At 68.9% G+C, this 17,986-nt stretch overlaps 9 protein-coding genes across 9 annotated transcripts; 5 read left to right on the forward strand and 4 right to left on the reverse strand.

The window, feature by feature from the left end:
* Window positions 1-4: 4 nt before the first annotated feature.
* MICPUCDRAFT_58878 (uncharacterized protein) lies at window positions 5-3,217 on the reverse strand (the record flags this gene model as incomplete). The annotated part of the gene is made up of 1 exon (XM_003059484.1): window positions 5-3,217. One exon carries the CDS (start codon window positions 3,215-3,217, stop codon window positions 5-7), a length of 3,213 nt encoding a protein of 1,070 aa, XP_003059530.1.
* Window positions 3,218-3,761: 544 nt separating this feature from the next.
* On the reverse strand, window positions 3,762-5,327 carry MICPUCDRAFT_58879 (uncharacterized protein; the record flags this gene model as incomplete). The annotated part of the gene is made up of 1 exon (XM_003059485.1): window positions 3,762-5,327. The coding sequence occupies one exon, from the start codon at window positions 5,325-5,327 to the stop codon at window positions 3,762-3,764; it is 1,566 nt and encodes a 521-aa protein (XP_003059531.1).
* A 60-nt stretch (window positions 5,328-5,387) lies between these two features.
* On the forward strand, window positions 5,388-6,586 carry MICPUCDRAFT_58880 (glycoside hydrolase family 3 protein; the record flags this gene model as incomplete). The annotated part of the gene is made up of 1 exon (XM_003059182.1): window positions 5,388-6,586. One exon carries the CDS (start codon window positions 5,388-5,390, stop codon window positions 6,549-6,551), a length of 1,164 nt encoding a protein of 387 aa, XP_003059228.1. The 3' UTR covers window positions 6,552-6,586.
* A 374-nt stretch (window positions 6,587-6,960) lies between these two features.
* MICPUCDRAFT_1967 (glycoside hydrolase family 37 protein) lies at window positions 6,961-8,508 on the forward strand (the record flags this gene model as incomplete). Its single annotated transcript, XM_003059183.1, has 2 exons — window positions 6,961-8,027; window positions 8,073-8,508. Coding segments are annotated over 2 exons (1,503 nt in total), but the record flags the coding sequence as incomplete, so codon positions are not given.
* A 137-nt stretch (window positions 8,509-8,645) lies between these two features.
* MICPUCDRAFT_58882 (uncharacterized protein) lies at window positions 8,646-10,751 on the reverse strand (the record flags this gene model as incomplete). The annotated part of the gene is made up of 1 exon (XM_003059486.1): window positions 8,646-10,751. The coding sequence occupies one exon, from the start codon at window positions 10,749-10,751 to the stop codon at window positions 8,646-8,648; it is 2,106 nt and encodes a 701-aa protein (XP_003059532.1).
* A 662-nt stretch (window positions 10,752-11,413) lies between these two features.
* On the forward strand, window positions 11,414-12,457 carry MICPUCDRAFT_69632 (uncharacterized protein; the record flags this gene model as incomplete). Its single annotated transcript, XM_003059184.1, has 1 exon — window positions 11,414-12,457. The coding sequence occupies one exon, from the start codon at window positions 11,414-11,416 to the stop codon at window positions 12,455-12,457; it is 1,044 nt and encodes a 347-aa protein (XP_003059230.1).
* A 185-nt stretch (window positions 12,458-12,642) lies between these two features.
* Window positions 12,643-14,182, forward strand: MICPUCDRAFT_58884 (ferredoxin-dependent bilin reductase; the record flags this gene model as incomplete). The annotated part of the gene is made up of 1 exon (XM_003059185.1): window positions 12,643-14,182. The coding sequence occupies one exon, from the start codon at window positions 12,643-12,645 to the stop codon at window positions 13,873-13,875; it is 1,233 nt and encodes a 410-aa protein (XP_003059231.1). The 3' UTR covers window positions 13,876-14,182.
* MICPUCDRAFT_70813 (band 7 stomatin family protein) lies at window positions 14,111-15,317 on the reverse strand (the record flags this gene model as incomplete). The annotated part of the gene is made up of 1 exon (XM_003059487.1): window positions 14,111-15,317. One exon carries the CDS (start codon window positions 15,315-15,317, stop codon window positions 14,178-14,180), a length of 1,140 nt encoding a protein of 379 aa, XP_003059533.1. The 3' UTR covers window positions 14,111-14,177.
* A 578-nt stretch (window positions 15,318-15,895) lies between these two features.
* On the forward strand, window positions 15,896-17,699 carry MICPUCDRAFT_58886 (uncharacterized protein; the record flags this gene model as incomplete). Its single annotated transcript, XM_003059186.1, has 3 exons — window positions 15,896-16,117; window positions 16,358-16,439; window positions 16,738-17,699. 3 exons carry the CDS (start codon window positions 15,896-15,898, stop codon window positions 17,697-17,699), a joined length of 1,266 nt encoding a protein of 421 aa, XP_003059232.1.
* Between the last annotated feature and the right edge of the window lie 287 nt (window positions 17,700-17,986).

Consider the following 17,986-nt stretch of genomic DNA (forward strand, 5'->3'; position numbering starts at 1 on the left):
GTCATCACGCCGCCGCCCCCACGGTGACGTCCTCCGCGGCGGGCGCGAACCCCAACACGTCCTCCGCGAACGACCGCGCGTCCGTCTCCTTCGCGATGAGATCGTTCAACGTCGCGCCCTCGCCGAACAGCGCCACCGCGGCGGCGTCGAGCTCCCCTCGCGTCATCGGCTCGCCCTCGTGCGTCAGCGTGCGGTACAGGTCCTTCCTGTCGATCCCTCGCCCGATCTCCGCGTCCGCGCCGAGGGCTTCGAACGCGGCGTCGATGTCCTCTCGCTCCACCGCGAAGACGCTCCTGTGGTTGACGTAAATCGCGACGAAGCGATCGAACGAGATGGACGACGACGCGTCGTACCCCTCCGCGTTCAGCTCGACGTACATGTCCCTCAGCTCGTGCTCGGTGGGGAAGTGCCCCAGCGCGCGCATGAGCTTCGGAAGCTCGGACAGCGCGACGGTCCCGCCGAGCCCCGCGGCGCGGTCTCGCGTCGCGTCCTCTCCCTGCGCGCGCAGTTGCGCGTAGAGAAAGTAATCCTTCGCCTCGCGGTAAAACTCCCCGTCGGCGCCGCCTTCGAGGAGCGCGGCGAAGCGGTCCGCGACCGCGCCGACGCCGTCGCCCGCCGCCTCCACCGCCACCGCGATCGAGTCGTCCAGCGCGCGCGCGTTCACGCCCCACGCGTTCAGAACGCTCCCGGCGTCGCCCGGGACGGACCCGCCGCCGATCGTGAAGACGGCTTTCCCGTCGTGCCCGAGGACGACGACGCCGACGCTTCCCGGGTGCGCGATCATCCCCATCGCGCGCGCGGGGTCGCCGTCCAGCGGCAGCGCGCTGACGCCCAGGACCTTATCGGGGTGCGCGTACACGAGGTGCGTGTTCCCGGCGTCGCCGCCGAACGCGGTCATGTGCGACAGCGGCCCGCCGTACGTGGGACCCAGAACCGTCTTGACGCAGACGAAATCGTCCAGGGTGATCGTCCGCACCTTGTACGAGTCGTCCGCGACGAGCAGCCGCGGGGAGACGTGTTGTTTCATCGAGTCTTCGTCTTCGTCTTGCGCTCCCGCGTCGCCGTCGCCGTCGCGCGCGTGGGGTAGGAAGCGCATGGACGTCGGGATGGACGTCCCGCCCGCGGCGCGCCCGCCGAGGACGTCGTCGCTGACGCCGAGGAGCTTCACGCCGCCCTCCGCGGTGCTGTTCTTGACGTCGAAGCGCACGAGGCGACCTTCCGCGCCACACGACACGAGCTCGATCTCGCCGTTTAGTCGCGTGTGGAACTCCAGGCCCACGATGTGCGCGTCCTTGCCGTGCGCGCGGTGCTTGCCGACAAACTCAAAGACGCGTTCGGATTCCTCCTCCAACGACCGCGGCTCGCGCACGGGACCGAGGAGCTCGAAGAGAGACACGCATCCGCCATCGTCCGACACGGCGGCGAACGAGCACCCGGGGTCGTCGCTCACGACGATCTTTTGAACGCGGTGCGGCGTGAACCGCATCGTTTGCACCTCCGCGAGCGTGTCCGGGTCGAGCGCTTTCAACGTCCCGGTTTGCGTCCCGACGAAAATCCCGGCGCCGTCCGCTCTGTACGCCGCAGCGCTGTGCTTCGGGCTCGTCTTATGCGCGCCGATGCCAAAGTCTTTTCGCACGACCGTCTCCCTCTTCTCGTAGTCCCACAGCCACAACCAAGACCCGGCGCCGACGCAGCACAGCCGCGGTTGGTGCGGGTGCGGCGTCATCGTGACCAGCGGGTCAAACGTCCCCTCCGCGAGGAGCTCCGCGCTCTCCACCGCGCCTCTCGATCCGAGCGCCTCGAACGCGGCGGATCGCAGCCCGAACACCTTGCTCTGGTCCGTGCCGATGATGAAGTCCGGCGCCGTTAACTTCCCGATCGGGCCGTCGACGTCGGAGTCGGAGTCGGAGTCGTACGCGAGCGCGTTCGACGGCGACGGCTGCGAGCCGCCGGGAGCCCCGTCGGCGGTGAAGGACACGGACGTGACGCGTCCCGTCGCCAACCCATCGAACCACGCGACGAGCCTCAGGCGGTGGTCGAAGAAGCGCACGTTCCCGTCCGCTCCGCCGGTGACGAGGTACGTCTGATTGGACGCCGCGCCGGGTCCGACCGCGGCGACGACGCCGAGCGCGGTGACCGCGCCGCGCGTGTGCAGCCGCAGAATTTTAATCGCCCGGCGATCCCCCGGCTTGATGCCGATCGCCTCCGCGGCGGCGGCGCCGCCGGGGGGCACGCCGCCGCTGTCGAAGACGACGACGTCGCCGTCGCGCGTGCCAACGACGCACCTTCCTCCGCCTTTCTCTTTGTACGAGATGTCTCCAATCTGCGGCGGGATGAACGCCGCGACGGTGAACCCGCCGACGGTTTGCTTAAAATCCCTCGCGCTCACCGGCGGGCTGTAATACCGCATGACTCGCGCGTCGTTCCCCGCGAAGGACGCCTCCCCGGACCGCGCCGAGGGCGACGACCCCGCGTTCGAGGCGCCGTCGTCCGTCTCCTTCGCGCTGTCGCGTTCGCCGCCGTCGGCGAGCCAGAAAAACACCCTCTTCGCGCCGTTCGTCGCGAGCTCCCTCGTCGTCGTCGGGTGAAACTTCACGCAGACTTGCGGGTCCCCCTCCGGGACGACGCCAATCAGACTCGGCTCGAGGTCGTCCGCGCCGTCGTCGTCGTCGTCGTCCCCGCCAGCGGGCCCCAAGTCCGGCAAGTCATACACGTACACCTCCTGTTCCGCGGCGATGTTCGCGCCCGCCGCGTCCGGGTGCTCGCTCTCCGTCTCCGTGTCGTACGCGCGTCGCACCTCGGAGACGCCGAATCCCGGCGGCGGCGCCGACACCGCCGCGACGTGCTTCCCGCACGGCGTGATGTCCATCGCGCCGATGCCGTGAGGGCTCGGCGACGGGATCGTTCGCGCGGGCTCGCCCGTGGCGACGCACCACACGACGATCATCGCGTCCGGGCCCGCGTCCGCGGTGGCGACGTAAGATCGATCGGCGGTGGCGACCAAGCACGTGATCGGGTTGCAGTGGCCCTGGAGCACGAGCTGCGTCTTCGAGACGCAGTCGAAGATGACCGCGGTGTGCGCGGCGATGTAGCATACTTTCTTCGTGGAGCCGTCGGGCTGTTCGCGGAGGGAGAGAGGGGATTGGGAGGGGGATGAGTGGACGGGATGGGGGGAGAGCAGGTTTGGAGGGATCGGCGCGGGCGATCGACCGATCATCCTAAAACGGCGACGCGGGGGACCACGGAGGGAGGGCGCGCGACGCGACGCACCGCGGACAGGTTGACTAAGCTGCCGGTGAGGTTGCTCGAGAACCCGTACGCCCACTCGAGCGACTGCGGAATCGAGAGGGGGGGGGGGGTGGGAGGGTCAGCGCGGAAGGCGGAGGGAGAGGAGGGCGGAGGGAGAGGGCGGACGAGGTGCCGCGCGCACCAGCGCCTGGTCGGCCATGGCTATTTCCGGCGGACGACGATCCCTCTCGACGCGGACGTCCGAGGCGCCGGACGCGACCGTCGAAGCGCCGCCGCGCGAGCGATGCGGTGTTCCCGCCTCGCGCTTCGCGATACGCCCGCTCGCGTCGAGTCGAGCGCGCGCGCGAGTGAGGGGACGGGCGCCGGGGTCGACGGGCTCGATGACCTTCCCGTTGGATTGAGACGACGACTGCGTGGAGCACGTGACGCGAGACGGCCTCGAGTGCGCAGTGCAGTGGCATGCAGTCGCATACGGTAAAAGTTTCCCCGCCCCGCGCCTCTCCTTCCCGCCGCTATCGCCGGTCCTCCTCGTCCGAGTCCTCCCGCCGACGCTTCCGTCGTCGCCGCCCGTCGCCACTCTCGCTGCCACCGTCGCCGTCGCCACCGTCGCTGTCGCTGTCGCTCCGGCGACGCCGCGCCGCGCGGCGTCTGCGTCGTCGGCGTTTTTCCCGGCGCTCGCGCCTCCGCCGCTTCCGCCGCCGCCGCGAATCGCTCTCGCTCTCGCTCTCGCTCTCGCTCTCGCTCTCGCTCTCGCCGCCGCGGCCGCGCTCGCGCGGCCGGTCCCTATCTCCTCCCCCGCCGCCGCCCTCGTCCGTGTCGCTCAACGCCTCCACGCCGCCGCCGCCCTCGTCCTCGCCCTCGCCCGCCGCCGCCGCCGCCGCCGCCGCCGCCGCCGCCGCCGCGACGTCAACCGCCCGCGTGTAGCTCTGATACCGCGCCACCTCCAGCGCGTCGATATCGAACACGCGCGTGAATCGACCCCAGGTTACGCCCTTATGGGTCCCGTCCTTCTGAAGCAACGACTTCCGCGCCGCGTTCGCCTCGCGTCGCAACGACGCCGCCGCCGTCACGTGCGAAAAGTCCACCGTGCACCACGCGTGCGGACCGCCGCGCGCGTTCCACGGATACCGCCGCTTCTGCGCGCCCGCGTTGAAGTCGATGAGGTCGAAATACCCCAACGCCGCGATCACGGCGGCGCCGACCCTGGCTTCGAACCCACGGCCGCGAGCGTCCGCACGGCGATCGAGACAGTCGCTCAGCGCGCAGTACAGCTTGAACGATCCCAGCCCGCCGGAGGCGGCCCTGTCGTGGCCCCATCGCGCGCACAGGAGCTTCAGGACGGAGCTCACGACCGGGAAGACGTCGCCGTGGCGGTCGATGAACCGCTGGACGACGATCGCGGTGTCCGAGACGAGGGATTTGATCAGTCGCGCGTCGACCGTCGATCGATCGCCCGGGCGGAGGGCGCCGTCGTCGTCGCCGCGGTCGCGCTCGCGCTCGCGCTCGCGCTCGCGGTCGCGCTCGCCGCTCCGGACGCGCCGACGCCGCTCGCGTCGTTCCTCCTCCGTCTCCGGCTCGCCCAACGAAAAGTCGAACGCCAGCCCGGTCTCCGCGTCCACGCCCGTCACCGAGGGCACGCGAGACGCGAGCTTCAGGTCGAGCCTCTGCGCGAACTTCGCGTCTCGAATCGCGTCGTGCGCGCGCCTCAGCGCGTCGAGCTTCTCGCCTCTCCAGTCCACCAGCATCACGTCGACGTCGCTCGCGAACGTCGTGAGATTTCCGCCCGCGTGGCGCATCGCGGACGACCCGCGCTCGTGCAGCGACGACGCGCGCCAGCACGCGCGGCTCGCGTTCTCGAGCCGGAGCCTCACGACCTCCCTCGCATCGCGCTCCTCCGGGTGCGGCGTCGCCCACTCGTGCACGTCGATTGCCTCGCGGCCGATCTCCTCGTCTAACGATCGCGCGCGCGCGTACCGTGACGGCGACGACGACGACGGCGCCCAGGGCGGCGCGCGCGGGCCGTCGTCGCTCATGCGCGGCGCGTTGTTACCTCCAAGGCGAGGGTATTTTTTTCTCATCACTGCGCGAGTTGCCGGAGCGATCTGAACGTCATCGTCAGTCCCTCCGTCGCGGCGGCGATGGAGGACCGCGTCATGATCTCCGAGGCGCGTAAGCTCGCCGCGCGGATGATATGCTTCGGGTTCGACGGCGTCGAGGTGAACGACCACGCGAGGCGGATGATAGGAAAGGGGTGCGGCGCTTGCATCCTGTTCGCGCGAAACGTGCGCGACCCCGCGCAGCTGTCGTCGATGTGCGGCGAGCTCAAGCGGCTCGCGTCGCCGCGGAAGCTCCTCATCATGATCGACCAGGAGGGCGGCCGCGTCGCGCGGTTGAAGCCGCCGCACTTCACCGCGCTCCCGAGCGCGCGCGCGGTCGGGAGCGCGCCCGACGCCGCGAACGCCGCGCGCGTCGTCGCCGAAGTCGTCGCGAGCGAGCTCCGCGCGGTGAACGTAGACATGACGCTCGCGCCCGTCGTGGACGTGCACACGAACCCGCTCAACACGGTCATCGGCGACCGCGCGTTCGCCGCGGACGCGGACGCTGTCGCGGCGCTCGGCGCGGCGTTCATACGCGCGCTCCAAGCGAAGGGCGTCGCCGCGTGCGCGAAGCACTTCCCGGGGCACGGCGACACCGTCGAGGACTCGCACGACGACGGGCTTCCGACGCTGACGCACGACATGGATCGACTCGAAACGGTCGAACTCAAACCGTTTCGCGCCGCCATCGACGCGGCCGTGTCGAGCGTGCTCGTCGCGCACGTCTCCGTCCCCGCGATGGAGGGGATCGACCCGGGGAAGCGTTTCCCCGCGCCCGTCCCCGCGTCGACGTCGCGCGCGTGCGTTCGGTACCTCCGCCGGACGCTAAACTTTTCCGGGGTGGTCGTGACCGACGACCTCGAGATGGGCGCGCTCTCTCGCGGCAGCGGGATCGACCTCGGCGCCGCGGTCGTCGAGGCCGCGCGGAGCGGCGTGGACATGTTCCTGGCGTGCCACGACGAGCGCATTCAGACGGAGGCGTTGGAGGCGTTGGCGTGCGCGCTGATGGACGGCGGGCTGAAGCGGGAGACGGTTCGATTGGCGGGGGCGAGGCTAGACGTGCTCGACGCCGCGTTCGTTAGCGCGCCGAGGGGGGTGATCGAGGAGATACAGAGGGACGTCGCGGGGTTGGTGGGGACGGAGGCGAACGGGAGGAGGATAGACGAGGCGTTAGGAATAGGGATAGGCGCGACGGAGGCGGTCTAGCTACCGCTACGTGTACCTGATTGGAGCAGCGCGACGTGAACTCGCACTTCCGTACTTTATATTAGACGTCACACCCAGACCGTCCGCCAGAGTGCCCCGGCCTCGGGACGCGTCGACGATGGCGCGTCCTCCGCCGACGACGCGCCCGCTCGATGACGACGAAGCCGGCGTCGTGGACGTGTACTGCCGCGGCCCGATACTCGCGGCCGCGCAGCGCGTCCGGGCGTGGGACGACTCGAAGGACTTCGTGGACACGCCCACGCGAGCGCCCGCGCGCGACGTCCTCGCGGCGTGGCGCGCGTCGCCGCCGACGGACGACGCGTCCACGCGCGCGTTTCTGCGCGAGTGGTTCGAGCCCGGTCCGCCGGAGGCTCCATCCGCGTCGTCGTCGAGCTCGTGCGCGCTGAGGGACTGGACCGAGGACGGCCCGCCGTTCGCGGCGTCGATCGCTCGAGAGGATCTCCGATCGTTCGCGCGGAGCGTCCACGCGCTCTGGCCCTCGCTCGCGCGCGCGCCGTCGTCGTCGTCGTCCGACGCCCTCGCGGAGGCGCGCGCGCCGCGCGACACGCTCATCCCGACGCCGCACGTATCGCTCGTCCCCGGGGAGCGGTTCCGGGAGACGTACTACTGGGACTCGTACTGGGTCGTCGTCGGGCTCCTCGCGAGCGGGATGCGCGACGCCGCGGAAGGGGTCGCGCGCAACATGCTGCACCTCGTGAAGACGCGCGGGTTCGTCCCGAACGGCGCGAGGGTGTATTACCTTAATCGCTCGCAGCCGCCCGTGCTCGCGGCCGCGGTGCTCGCGGTCGTGGAAGCCCACCGCGCCTCGAGCGGCGGCGACGACGGCGATGGCGGCGACGGCGGCGGCGGCGGCGGCGGCGGCGGCGGCGGCGAAGCGCTCGCTCGAGACGCACTCCCTCTGCTTCTCGCCGAGTACGAATACCTCACGCGCCCGGAGCGCGTCGTCAGGGTCGTCGGCGCGTCCGGCACGCCGCGCGCGATGTCCCGGTACTGGGCGAACACGGACGCGCCGAGGCCCGAGAGCTGGCGCGAGGACGTCGCGCTCGCGACGGAGGAATGCGGCTTCGACGTCGACTCGAGCGAGGCGAAGGCGATGTGGCGCGAGATCGCGACCGCGGCGGAGAGCGGGCACGACTTCAGCTCGCGGTGGCTCGAAGACGACGCCGCCGATGACGACGACGACGACGGCGTCGGCAGCGGCGGCGTCGGCGGCGACGCGCCGCCTACACCGGCGTCGCTGCGATCGATTCGAACGACGCGGATCGTCCCCGCGGATCTGAACGGTTTCATGCTCAAGACGGAGTCGTGCGTGTCTCGCATCGCGCGTCTCGTCGGCGACGACGTCGTCGCGGAGACGTTCGACGCGCGCGCGACCGAGCGAGCGTCGGCGATGCGAGACGTGTGCTGGGACGACGCGCACGGACGGTGGAGGGACGTCGTGCTGCCGCGCCGCGCGTCGGACCCGTCGCTCGCGCTCGACGAAGAGATTTCGTACGCGAGCGAAGGGTTCGTTCGGGGCGTCTACGCGTCGGACTACGTTCCGCTGTGGTGCGGCGCGGCGTCCTTGGATCCGAAGCTCGCGCTCGAGTGCGTGAAGTCGATTCGATCGTCCGGGCTGATTCTCCCCGGCGGCGTCGCGAGCAGTTTGCGTCACACCGGGCATCAGTGGGATTATCCAAACGCGTGGGCGCCGCTCGCGCACGTCGTCGTCGAGGGGTTAGACGCGCACGGCGGGGACGAGGGTAAAAAACTCGCGAGGGAGATCGCGGTGAGGTGGGTCGAATCCAACGCGACGCTGTTTCGAAAGACCGGGTACATGCACGAGAAGTACGACGCGCGGACGCCCGGGGAACGACCCGGCGGCGGCGGCGAGTACGTCCCGCAGCGAGGGTTCGGGTGGTCCAACGGCGTCGCGCTCGCGTTCCTCGAGAAATACTGCGTCGCTGTCGCGGATGAATAGCATCCACGACCCCACTAGATAGGTACTATCTTAGACTAGCTATTGTGTAGGTGCGCGTACTTCGTGCGCTAAAAAACGATGCGGTAGCAATATGCGGAATCGCGACGCCCTCCTCACGACGGGCAGTCTCGGGACGTCGGAGGTTGAAACGGGACGCCGAGAAGTTCGAAGACGTCTCTCTCCGTCTTCGCCACCCTCGTCTCCTCCCACCCCGGCGGCCACCAGTCGTTCCCGGCCGCGTCGCGCGACGGCGCCGGCGGCGGGCACTTCAAGTGTTTCAGGCTCGTGGCGTAGGCTTCGTTGTACGACGATTCCAGCGACGCCACGGCTTTCCTGTCGTGCGTTCGAAACAACCCGTGAGAGTTAAAGTACAGGCCGCGACTGTTCGCGTGGTGTCGAATGAACCTGTTGTACTGCTTGCTCCCGGTCCATCCGATGAGCGCGAACGGGAGCTGATCGTGCGGGACTAAGACGATGTCGATCCGTCGATGGCGTCCCGCCGCGGTTCGAAAGACGCCGTAGATTTTGTCGTAGTAGTCCGCGTTCCCGCGCGACTTTCCCTCGTGTTGCTTCCCCAGATCTCGCTTCGCGTTCGACACCTTCTCCCAAAAGTTCCCCATGACGCCGTCCGTGACCATCCGAAACGCGAACGCGGCCTCTTTGTCGTCCCCGTGCTCGCCCAACACCTCGGGCATCCCTTCCAAGATTTTATCCAGGAGCCCGCGCATCTCCCAGGGCGTCCGCAGCTTCGGATGCGTGAGCAGAAAGTCCGCGTCGTGCGACGCCTCGTTCCTTCGCCCGCCGCCGACGGCGATGACCTCCCACGCGTCGTCGTCCTCTTTCGACCCCATCCGCCGCGAGTTCTTCGCGGCTTTCAACACCGCGCTCCGCATCTCCTCGAAATCTTCGATCGGCACCGGCGACGTGAGCTCGTCCGCGTGTCTGATGGCGTACCGTTGCCTGCCGTCGAGTTGGCTCGACACGGCTTGGTCGCCGTCTTCGAGCCTGCGTCGTAACTCCTCGAGCGTTCGCACGCCACAGCGCAGAAGCCCTCGCGCGGTGTTTCGTCCTATCGACGGCAGCGCGCACAGTGATCTCGCCGCGGCAGCCTCCGCGAGGACTACTCCATCGCGGTCGCGCGAGGCATCGCGCGCGACGACCGCCGTCGTCGTCGTCGTCGTCGTCGTCGTCGTCGTCGTCGTCGTCGTCGTCGTCGTCGTCGTCGTCGTCGTCGCGGCCGGGAGCGCCCTCGGCGTCGTCGTCACCTCGCGCGACGCCGGCGCGAGGTGCGCCGCGGCCACGTTCGTCGCCCCCGTTCGCAGCCTCCCGTTCGACGTGTGCCTCAACACCGCCCCCCCCGACGCCCCCGCTTTGTGCGCGTCCACGGCGTCGCACGTCCCCGTCGACGCGATCTGTCGAATCGTCTCGCACGCGCTCCGCCCTAGAAACGGAATCCCGTCCTCCACCTTCGGTCTTCTCTTGGCGGTGATGCGATACGGCAGCGCGCGCACGACCGCGGCCCACTTCGCGGCGGTCCCCTCCATCTCGTTGTACCCGACGCTCTTGTTGTCGTCGTGCTGCGCCGCGGCGCCGCCGCCGACGCGTTCGTATTTTTCCAGCTCCACCAAAACCGCGACGACGTCCTCGTTCAACGACGTCGACTCGTCGAAGCGGCACTGCAAACACAGCTCGAGCTTGCCCATCCTCTTCCCCGGGACGCGGCCGTACGCGCGATGGTCCTCCTCGGTCGCGACGGGCCGCGGGAGGATCAGCGCGAGGTTCGGGTGCGCGGGCGCGGGCGTCGTCGCGAGGGTGCCTTCTTCTTCGCGGCGACTACCGAGATCCTTCCTCTTCGTCGTCGCGGCGTTCGCCTCGTCCTCCTCGCGCTTCCGCTTCGACGGGTCCTCCCCGCGCGACGTCGAGGACACCCACGCGTGCGTCACGATCTTCGCCCCCGGGTGCGAGCGCGTCGCCGCCGCGAGCGTGTCCTCGGACGCGTCGTTCGGAACGACGACGTGCGTCGGCGATCGTCGTCGTCTGTCGTTGTTGTCAATGTTAATGGCGTCTTTTCCTCCTCTCCCGTCCTCTCTCGCTTCGCCCCCTCCTCGCGTCACCGCGACGCTCAGCGCGCGGTACAGTCCCTTGGGGATGACGAACACGAGTCCGTGGAACGGCCTCCCTCGCGGCGGGGTCGACCCGCCGGACCCCGCGACGACCATGCGCGGCGGCAGTGAACACGATGGTCTGGTTGGGTGGAAGCTCCACTCGAACTCGAGCTCGAATTATCGAACTCAACTCAACGACAGGAAGATTCGCACCGCGTGTTTTCTGTTCGAGAAGGCGCGTCAGCACCGCGACTCCGCGCACTTCGCGCCGCGCGCGACACGCGAAAGCGACGATGCGGCGCGGAATACGCATCGCGTTGGTCCTCCTCGCGACCGCGACGCTCGCGCGCGCGGACACGGACCCGTGCGACGCCGTCACGCGCGCGTGCCGGGAGAAGGACTGCGCGGGACGGGAAGTCCTCGCGAACGACTGCGTCATCACCGAGACCGGCTCGAAGACGAGATGCACGTGCGGGCCCGAGCTCGGCGAGGGCGGCGACGCTCGACCGGGCGCGCGCGTGGTCGCGCGCGCGGGCGGGGAGGACGCGAGCGAGCGCGACGACGGCCAGGTGCGCGCGTCTCCGGCGCCGCGTTCGACCCCGCATTGTTTTCGGCAACTTGGCGACCCGCCGCGCCGCGCCGCGCCGCGTCAGCGTCATCACTCAGATCGTCCGTCGTCGTGACCTCCCTCCCCCCGCCCTCGCTCGACCCCCATCCCTCAGGTCACGACGCGCACGGAGACGCACACGGACGCGAGCGGGTCGCGGACGTACCGCATGTTCTCGAGCCGGAGCTACGGCCCCGGCGGCGGCGGCGGCGGCGCGCGCGGCGGCGCGGACCCGTTCCTCTCGGGCATCCTTCGCGCGTTTTTCGGCGACGGCGGCGGTACAGCTGGCGCGTCGACGCCGGGGCTGGGGGGGGAAACGCGAACGCGCGCGGACGACGAAGGACGCGCGGACGACGACGAAGAGGGAGATTCGCGCGGGCGCGGGCACGTCGCGCGCCGCGGTGATGCGGGACCATACGCGTCGTCCGCCGGAGTTGCCACGGCGGGGCCCGGACTCGGGGGCGGGCTGGCGTCGTTCGGGTTCGTCCCGACGCTGCTCTTCGGGCCGCTCGGGATCCGACAGAGGTTCCTGCTGCACCCGCAGTTCGGGATGTACCGCTCGTCGTCTCTCGACGACGACGACGACGAAGAAGGGACGGAGATGGACGACGTCGTCGCGCAGGCGACCGCCGCGGGCGCCCTGGGCGGACACCACGAGAGTCTCATGGACGCGGTGCGACGGTGGAAGGACGCCACCGACGGAGGCGGCGCGCGGCGGGGGGCTACTTACCACGTCTCGCGGGGACGAGGCCAACGACCGGTGGTCGTCCGCGTCGCGAACGGTCTCCCTCTGTTCGTGGACGGCGACGACGGCGACGACGACGCGAAGAGCAGCTCGCCGTGGTACCTCGGCGACGCCGTCCGCAGAGGCGTGTGGACGCTCGTCTCTCTCGCGATGTTCGCCGCCGTTTTTCTCCTCGCGTACGCCGCGGCGTCCTTTTGCGCGCTCGTCGCGAACCGCGGGTGGAAGCGCGCGGTGAGGTACGCCGAACGCGACGGACGACTCGTGGACAGCGACGACAGCGACGACGACGACGATTACGACATGCGGACGCGGCTGCTACCGAGGATGAAGGAGGCGCGGATCGAACGGGTTGACCTCTCGCGCGCGCAGACGGAGGGCGCTCGCCCCGTGAGGGGGTTCGCCGCGGTGAGGGACGAGGAGCTGCTGGTCACCGTGCCGACGACGACGATGCCCCCGAGCGGGCGATAGGGGCGATAGGGGAGATGGGTGGGCGGTGTGTTGTAAAACGAATACGAACGCTGTGCTGTACCGTGAGAGACGCGCGGCGCGCCGGGGGTGGAAAACTGTTCTTCCGTCGCTGACTGGACGAGTCGTCCGTTCTGTCCGTCGCGTCCTTCGCCTTCGCCGTCGCGCGCGATACAAATCCTAGCGCCATGGCGGCGACCGCCGCGTTGGGCTGTCCGCACGTCGCCGCGCCCTCGCGGGCGCGGCGTCCTCCTCGCGTCCGTCCCGCCGACGCCGCCATCTCGCGAAGACGGACGTCGCACGCGTCGTCGTCCTCCTCGAACGCCGCCGCGACGACGACGACGTCCGGTTGGGACCTGAGCGATTTCCCCGACGGGATGATCCTGTCGCTCGCGAAAGACCTCGAGGCGCGCTGGCGATCGTTCCCGAACCTGCGCGACGCGCCGTGCCCGTCGGACTTGAAGTCCATCGACGCGACGTCGGCGAGCGGCGACCCCGCGACGCGGATGCGAATCGAGAACCTGTGCCTCCAGACGGATCTGTTCCGCAAGATGCACCTCGAGGTGGCCCACGGGCTGGGCGGCATGGAGGTGTTGCACGTCGTGATGTACCCGTGGGCGGAGGTCGCCGCGCCGATATTCGCCGCGGACGTCGTCGCGTTCGGAGGCAGGGTCACGCTGTGCATCGCGGACGTCTCCCCGACGGCGTTGGACCTCTCCCTCCCGGAGCATTACCTCGCCGCCGCGAAGGACGCGAAGGCGGCGATGTTGTTGCGATGCCCGGAGATCGAGCCGCGGCCGCTGCCGGAGTGGGGCGAGAAGATCTTATCCCCGGACGCGTGCGTGTGCGTCGGCCCGCCGAAGGAGGACGCGGAGACGAACGCGCAGGCGACCGCGTTCGCGGGGTACGCCATGGCGCTGCACGACGCGCACGTCGCGTGGGTGTCCGACGAAGCGTTCGACGCGAATCCGTGGAACGACGTCCACGGCGCCGGCGTCGCGGAACGCCTCGCCGCGCAGGCGAGATTCTGCATCGAGCAGCTCCGGAACGATAAGACGCGGAAGGCGTTGGAGCGGAGCATGGGGAAGGGGATGACGGACCGGTACATGACCGAAGTGCTGTTCGACGTCACGTGCGAAAAAACGCAGCTCGGTCCGGCGCGACGCGTCTACGGACGAACGCCGGAGGAGAAGCTTGAGAAGGATTTTGATCCCCCGCGGCCGATTAGCGAGGCGAGAGAGATTTACGACGAGAGGGACGAGCGCGAGAAGTACGAGGAGGAGGCGGTCCGCGTGAGACAGGCGATGGAGGGGGTCATGCTCGAGAGGGACGACGACGACGACGACGAAGATTTCGACTCCGAGTTCGAGGACGCAGAACCCGCCGCGCTCGAGGCGGAGGAAGAGGAGGAGGAGGCATAAGGCGCGTTCCTTCTTACACTGGTCCCCATACGACCCCGTCGGCGTGGTGAACGCCGTTCCTTAAGGGCAGAGGAAGAGGAGGAGGAGGAGGAAAAGGAAGAGGAGGAAGAGGCGCTCGAGATGGAGGAAGTGGCGGAGGAAGAGGAAGAGGAGGAAGAGGAGCAGGTGGAAGAGGAGCAGGTGGAAGAGGAGGAACAGGACTTCGCGGAGGAGGACTTCGCGGACGAGAAGTGATGAGATGAGAACTCGAGCCCGACGCGACGAGGCGAGGCTGATCGTTTTTTATGTACACGCGTTTGAGACTAACGCGACAGCTTCGCCCTCTGCCGCATCGTTTCCGCCTCGGGTCGCTCCTCCACCTCGCCCATGAGCGCCTTCATGAAGGACCTCGCGGTGCGGTACTCCTCGTCGTCGAGCTTACCCGCACGCTTCGACGGCTTCGACGGCTTCGCCTTCGACGTCGTCTCGCCGTCGCCCGCGGCGATGCCGCCGAAATCTTCATCCGCGATAGCCGCCTTCTTCCTCGCGTTCGTCGCCTTGTTCACCACGCCGCCGCCGCCGCCGCCGCCGAGCCCACCGTGCCCACCGAACCCATCGAACCCGCCCGTCGCCCCCATCGCCGCCATCGCCTGCGCGACCATGCTCGCCGGGTTCCCCGCGTCCGCGGGCAGCAGCACGGTGTTCCCTTCCTTGGCGATGTTTCCAAACTCCTTCAAGTACAGCTCCGCGACGCGCACGCGCGCGGCTTCCATCCCGCCCTTCTCCATGAGCTGCCCGCCGACCACAGCCAAGGACTCCGCCATCGCGGTCGCCTTGACCTTGATGCTCTCCGCCTCCGCGGTCGCTTCGAGGATCACCTTCGTCTTCGCGCCCTCGGCTCGGTTGACTTCGCTCTCGCGATCCGCCTCAGACTCGAGCACGGTGGCGCGCTTCCGACGCTCCGCTTCCGCTTGCATCTCCATCGCGACCTTGATTCCGGTCGGGGGCACGATGTCCCTGATCTCATAACGCATGCACTCCAGCCCCCACGACGTCGCCGCTTCGTTGATGGTCTGAACGATGCGCGCGTTGAGATGATCGCGCTCTTCGAACGTCTTGTCCAGGGATATCTTGCCGATCTCGCTTCGCATCGTCGTCTGCGCGAGCTGCGACAGCGCGTATATCGGATTCTCCACGCCGTACGACGCCTTGAACGGGTCCACGACTTTCACGTACAGCACGCCGTCGATCGTAATCGCGACGTTGTCCTTGGTCACTGCGGTTTGATTCGCCACCGGGATGGCTTCTTCTTTCAGGTGCCACACGTACGCGATCTGGTCCACGAGCGGCACGAGAAGGTGGATCCCCGCGCCGAGCGTCGTGTGGAACTTCCCGAACCGCTCGATGACGACGACGGACTTCTCCGGGACGATGCGAACGCCGTAGTTCACCGGTCGGCGCATCACCGCGAGGCGGCTCAGGGACGTGTTGTACTCGCGACGACTTTGACGATGGATGTTGACGCCGGGGACGGGCGCGCGCGAGGCGACGCCGTCGTTCGCGGACGACGCGAGCGTCAGCGGGAGCGCCGCGTTCGACGGGGTCGTCGCGAGGACGCGCGCGCCTGCTCGACAGAGAGAGGAGGATCGAGGGGAGGGAGGGAGAAGGAGAAGCGAGTCGTCGTCAGTCGTTCGTTATTACGTTCTTCGACGCGACGCGACGCGCGCGCGACAACCAGATCTGGCGCGGACGGGACGCGACGCGGCGACGCGCGCGACGGGACCGCGCGGGGACGCGCCGGAGGCGCGAGCGAGCAGCGCGCGGGCCGACGATGCAGATCGCATGCTGCGATGCGAGGAGATGGGAGCGTGTGCTGAGCGTCCGCGCGCGCGTTCGCGTGTCGCGTCGTCGGTCGTCGCATCGGCGTCGCGTCGGTCTCGAACAGAGGCGAAAGAACCGACCGGCCTGCGCGATTCTGTTCGAGCGCGCGGGAGTCAGAGAACCCCGCGCGCGGCGCACGTTGCACGCGCGTACGGTCACCATGGGGTCCACACGCCGAGATCGTAAGGCCGCGGAGCCCGCGGCCGCGGAGCCCGCGACGGCGGGGAAAAGAGGCGCGCCCGCGCCCGCGGAGGACGAGCCCGACGCGAAGGCGGCGAAGAAAGCAGAGCCGGAGCCCGCGGCGAAGGACGTCGCGCCGGACGAGGCGGCTCCGATGGACGCCGATCAGGAGGGCGGCGACGCCGACGCCGAAGGCGACGAGGTGCGTCGATCGTTCCCTCGCGCATCGTTACCCATCGCGCGTCGGGGATGCGCGCCGCGCGCCGCAGAGGGCGTCCTCGCGCGCGCGCTCGGGCTGTGATCCGCCCGCGCGACCTCCCTCGTCCCGACCCCGCGTTTGCTCGCAGAGCGCTCGCCCATCATCAATCATCTCGTCTCCTCGCGACCGTCTCGCGCGCGCGCTGACGATCGATCCGCGCGATCTTCCTTCTATCCACCGCAGGCCGCGAAGGGCGCGCCCGTGCGACGAAGCGGCCGCGCGCGCAACCCCGTCCGCAAGGCGAGGGATCCCCCGAAGAAACCCGGTGCGTCCCGCCCGCCGTCCGAATCTTTCGCTGCTCGTTCCCTGCCGCGCGGCGTTCGTTCGCGGAATCCCTAACGTCGCTCGATCGATCGAGCCTCGCCTCGCCTCGTCGCCCCCGCGGCTCGATCGAGCCTTCCGCGAATCGAACCGCGCCTCGCGCGCGACGATCCGCGGCGAAGTGCCGCCCCCTCGACCCCGCGCGTGACTCGCGACGCGTCCCTGACCGCGCCGTCCCCGCCCCCGCCCACCCCACCTTGCCGCGCGTCGCTCGCTCGATCGCCGTCTCGTCCGTCCAACAGACGCGCAAAAAATTCCGTCGCACACGTACGTGGAGAACGAGCTCCTCGCGCCGCACCTGAAAGAGGTGGGGAACTTGCTCGAGGTCAAGATCCCCGCGGAGTGCTGCGCGTCGACGAACCAGCACGTCAAGTCGAGGCAGCTGTGGGGCACGGACGCGTACACGTCGGACAGCGACATCGTCGCCGTGCTCGCGCACCTGGGGTACTACCTCCCGGGCGTGAGCATCCCGCCGACGCTCTTGGAGTTGAGGGCGACGATTCGAGCGACGGAGCCGTCGGAGACGTTCCCGAGCACGAGCAGGAACGGGATCCGATCGCGGTCGTGGGGCGCGCTTCGAGATGGTAACCTCGGGTACGAGGTCGAGAGCTGCAAGGCGATGACCGTGGACGGCAAGGCGATCGAGTTGCACGCGGACGCCAATCGCATCCCGACGCCGTGCCCAACGTTTTTTCCAAACACCGTGGAATCCGTTGTGCACACGCGGAGCAGCCGCGATAACGACGAGCGGAAGAAACGGATGATTCAGCAGGTCACGATCCAGTACAACTTGTGTAACGAGCCGTGGCTGAAGTACAACATAGCCGCGGTCGCGGACCAGGGTTTTAAACGGTCGCAGTGGACGTCCGCGCGGCTTCGAAAGGAGACGTTGTATTTAGAGTCGCACTCGACGCGGTACGAGCTGTCGTGCGAGACAGAGCTGGACGAGGAAGGCGTCCCGGTCGGGATGGCGGACGGGGGGGAGGCGCCGGAGGACACGTACAGATGGGCGCGGTGTAACGCGCCGCTGCCGCTCGAGAACGTCCGCGCGCTCGGCGTGCCGTTGCCGACGAGCGAACTCTCGGACGTGCAGGCGGGGTTGACGTGGGATCAGATCGCGTTCGGGTTGAATTTCGTCGAGGTGAAGGGGGTTCAGACGAAGGTGGTTCGGCTTCAGTACCTGCCGAAGATGGAGGCGGACTGATCTGATCGCGAGTTGATACGAAGACGTGGACGGTATTGGCGATCGCGTCGCATCGCATCGCGCGCCGTCGCATCGCATCGCGCGCCGCCTCTGCCTCTCTCTCGGGGGACGGAGCGACGCCGACGCGGCGACGCGAACGAAGATGGACGATCGATCGCGTCTTGTCGGTTCGGGCCGAACGAAAAACGTCGTCGGCGCGTAGCTAGACAGCCGGGGGGAATACACTTTCTTTCTTTAACATCACGTCGCGCGCGATGACGAAGACGCGCGAAGCGACGCGCCGTCCG

This window comes from Micromonas pusilla (genome assembly GCF_000151265.4).
Source record: "Micromonas pusilla CCMP1545 genomic scaffold MICPUCscaffold_6, whole genome shotgun sequence".
Lineage (NCBI taxonomy): Eukaryota > Viridiplantae > Chlorophyta > Mamiellophyceae > Mamiellales > Mamiellaceae > Micromonas > Micromonas pusilla.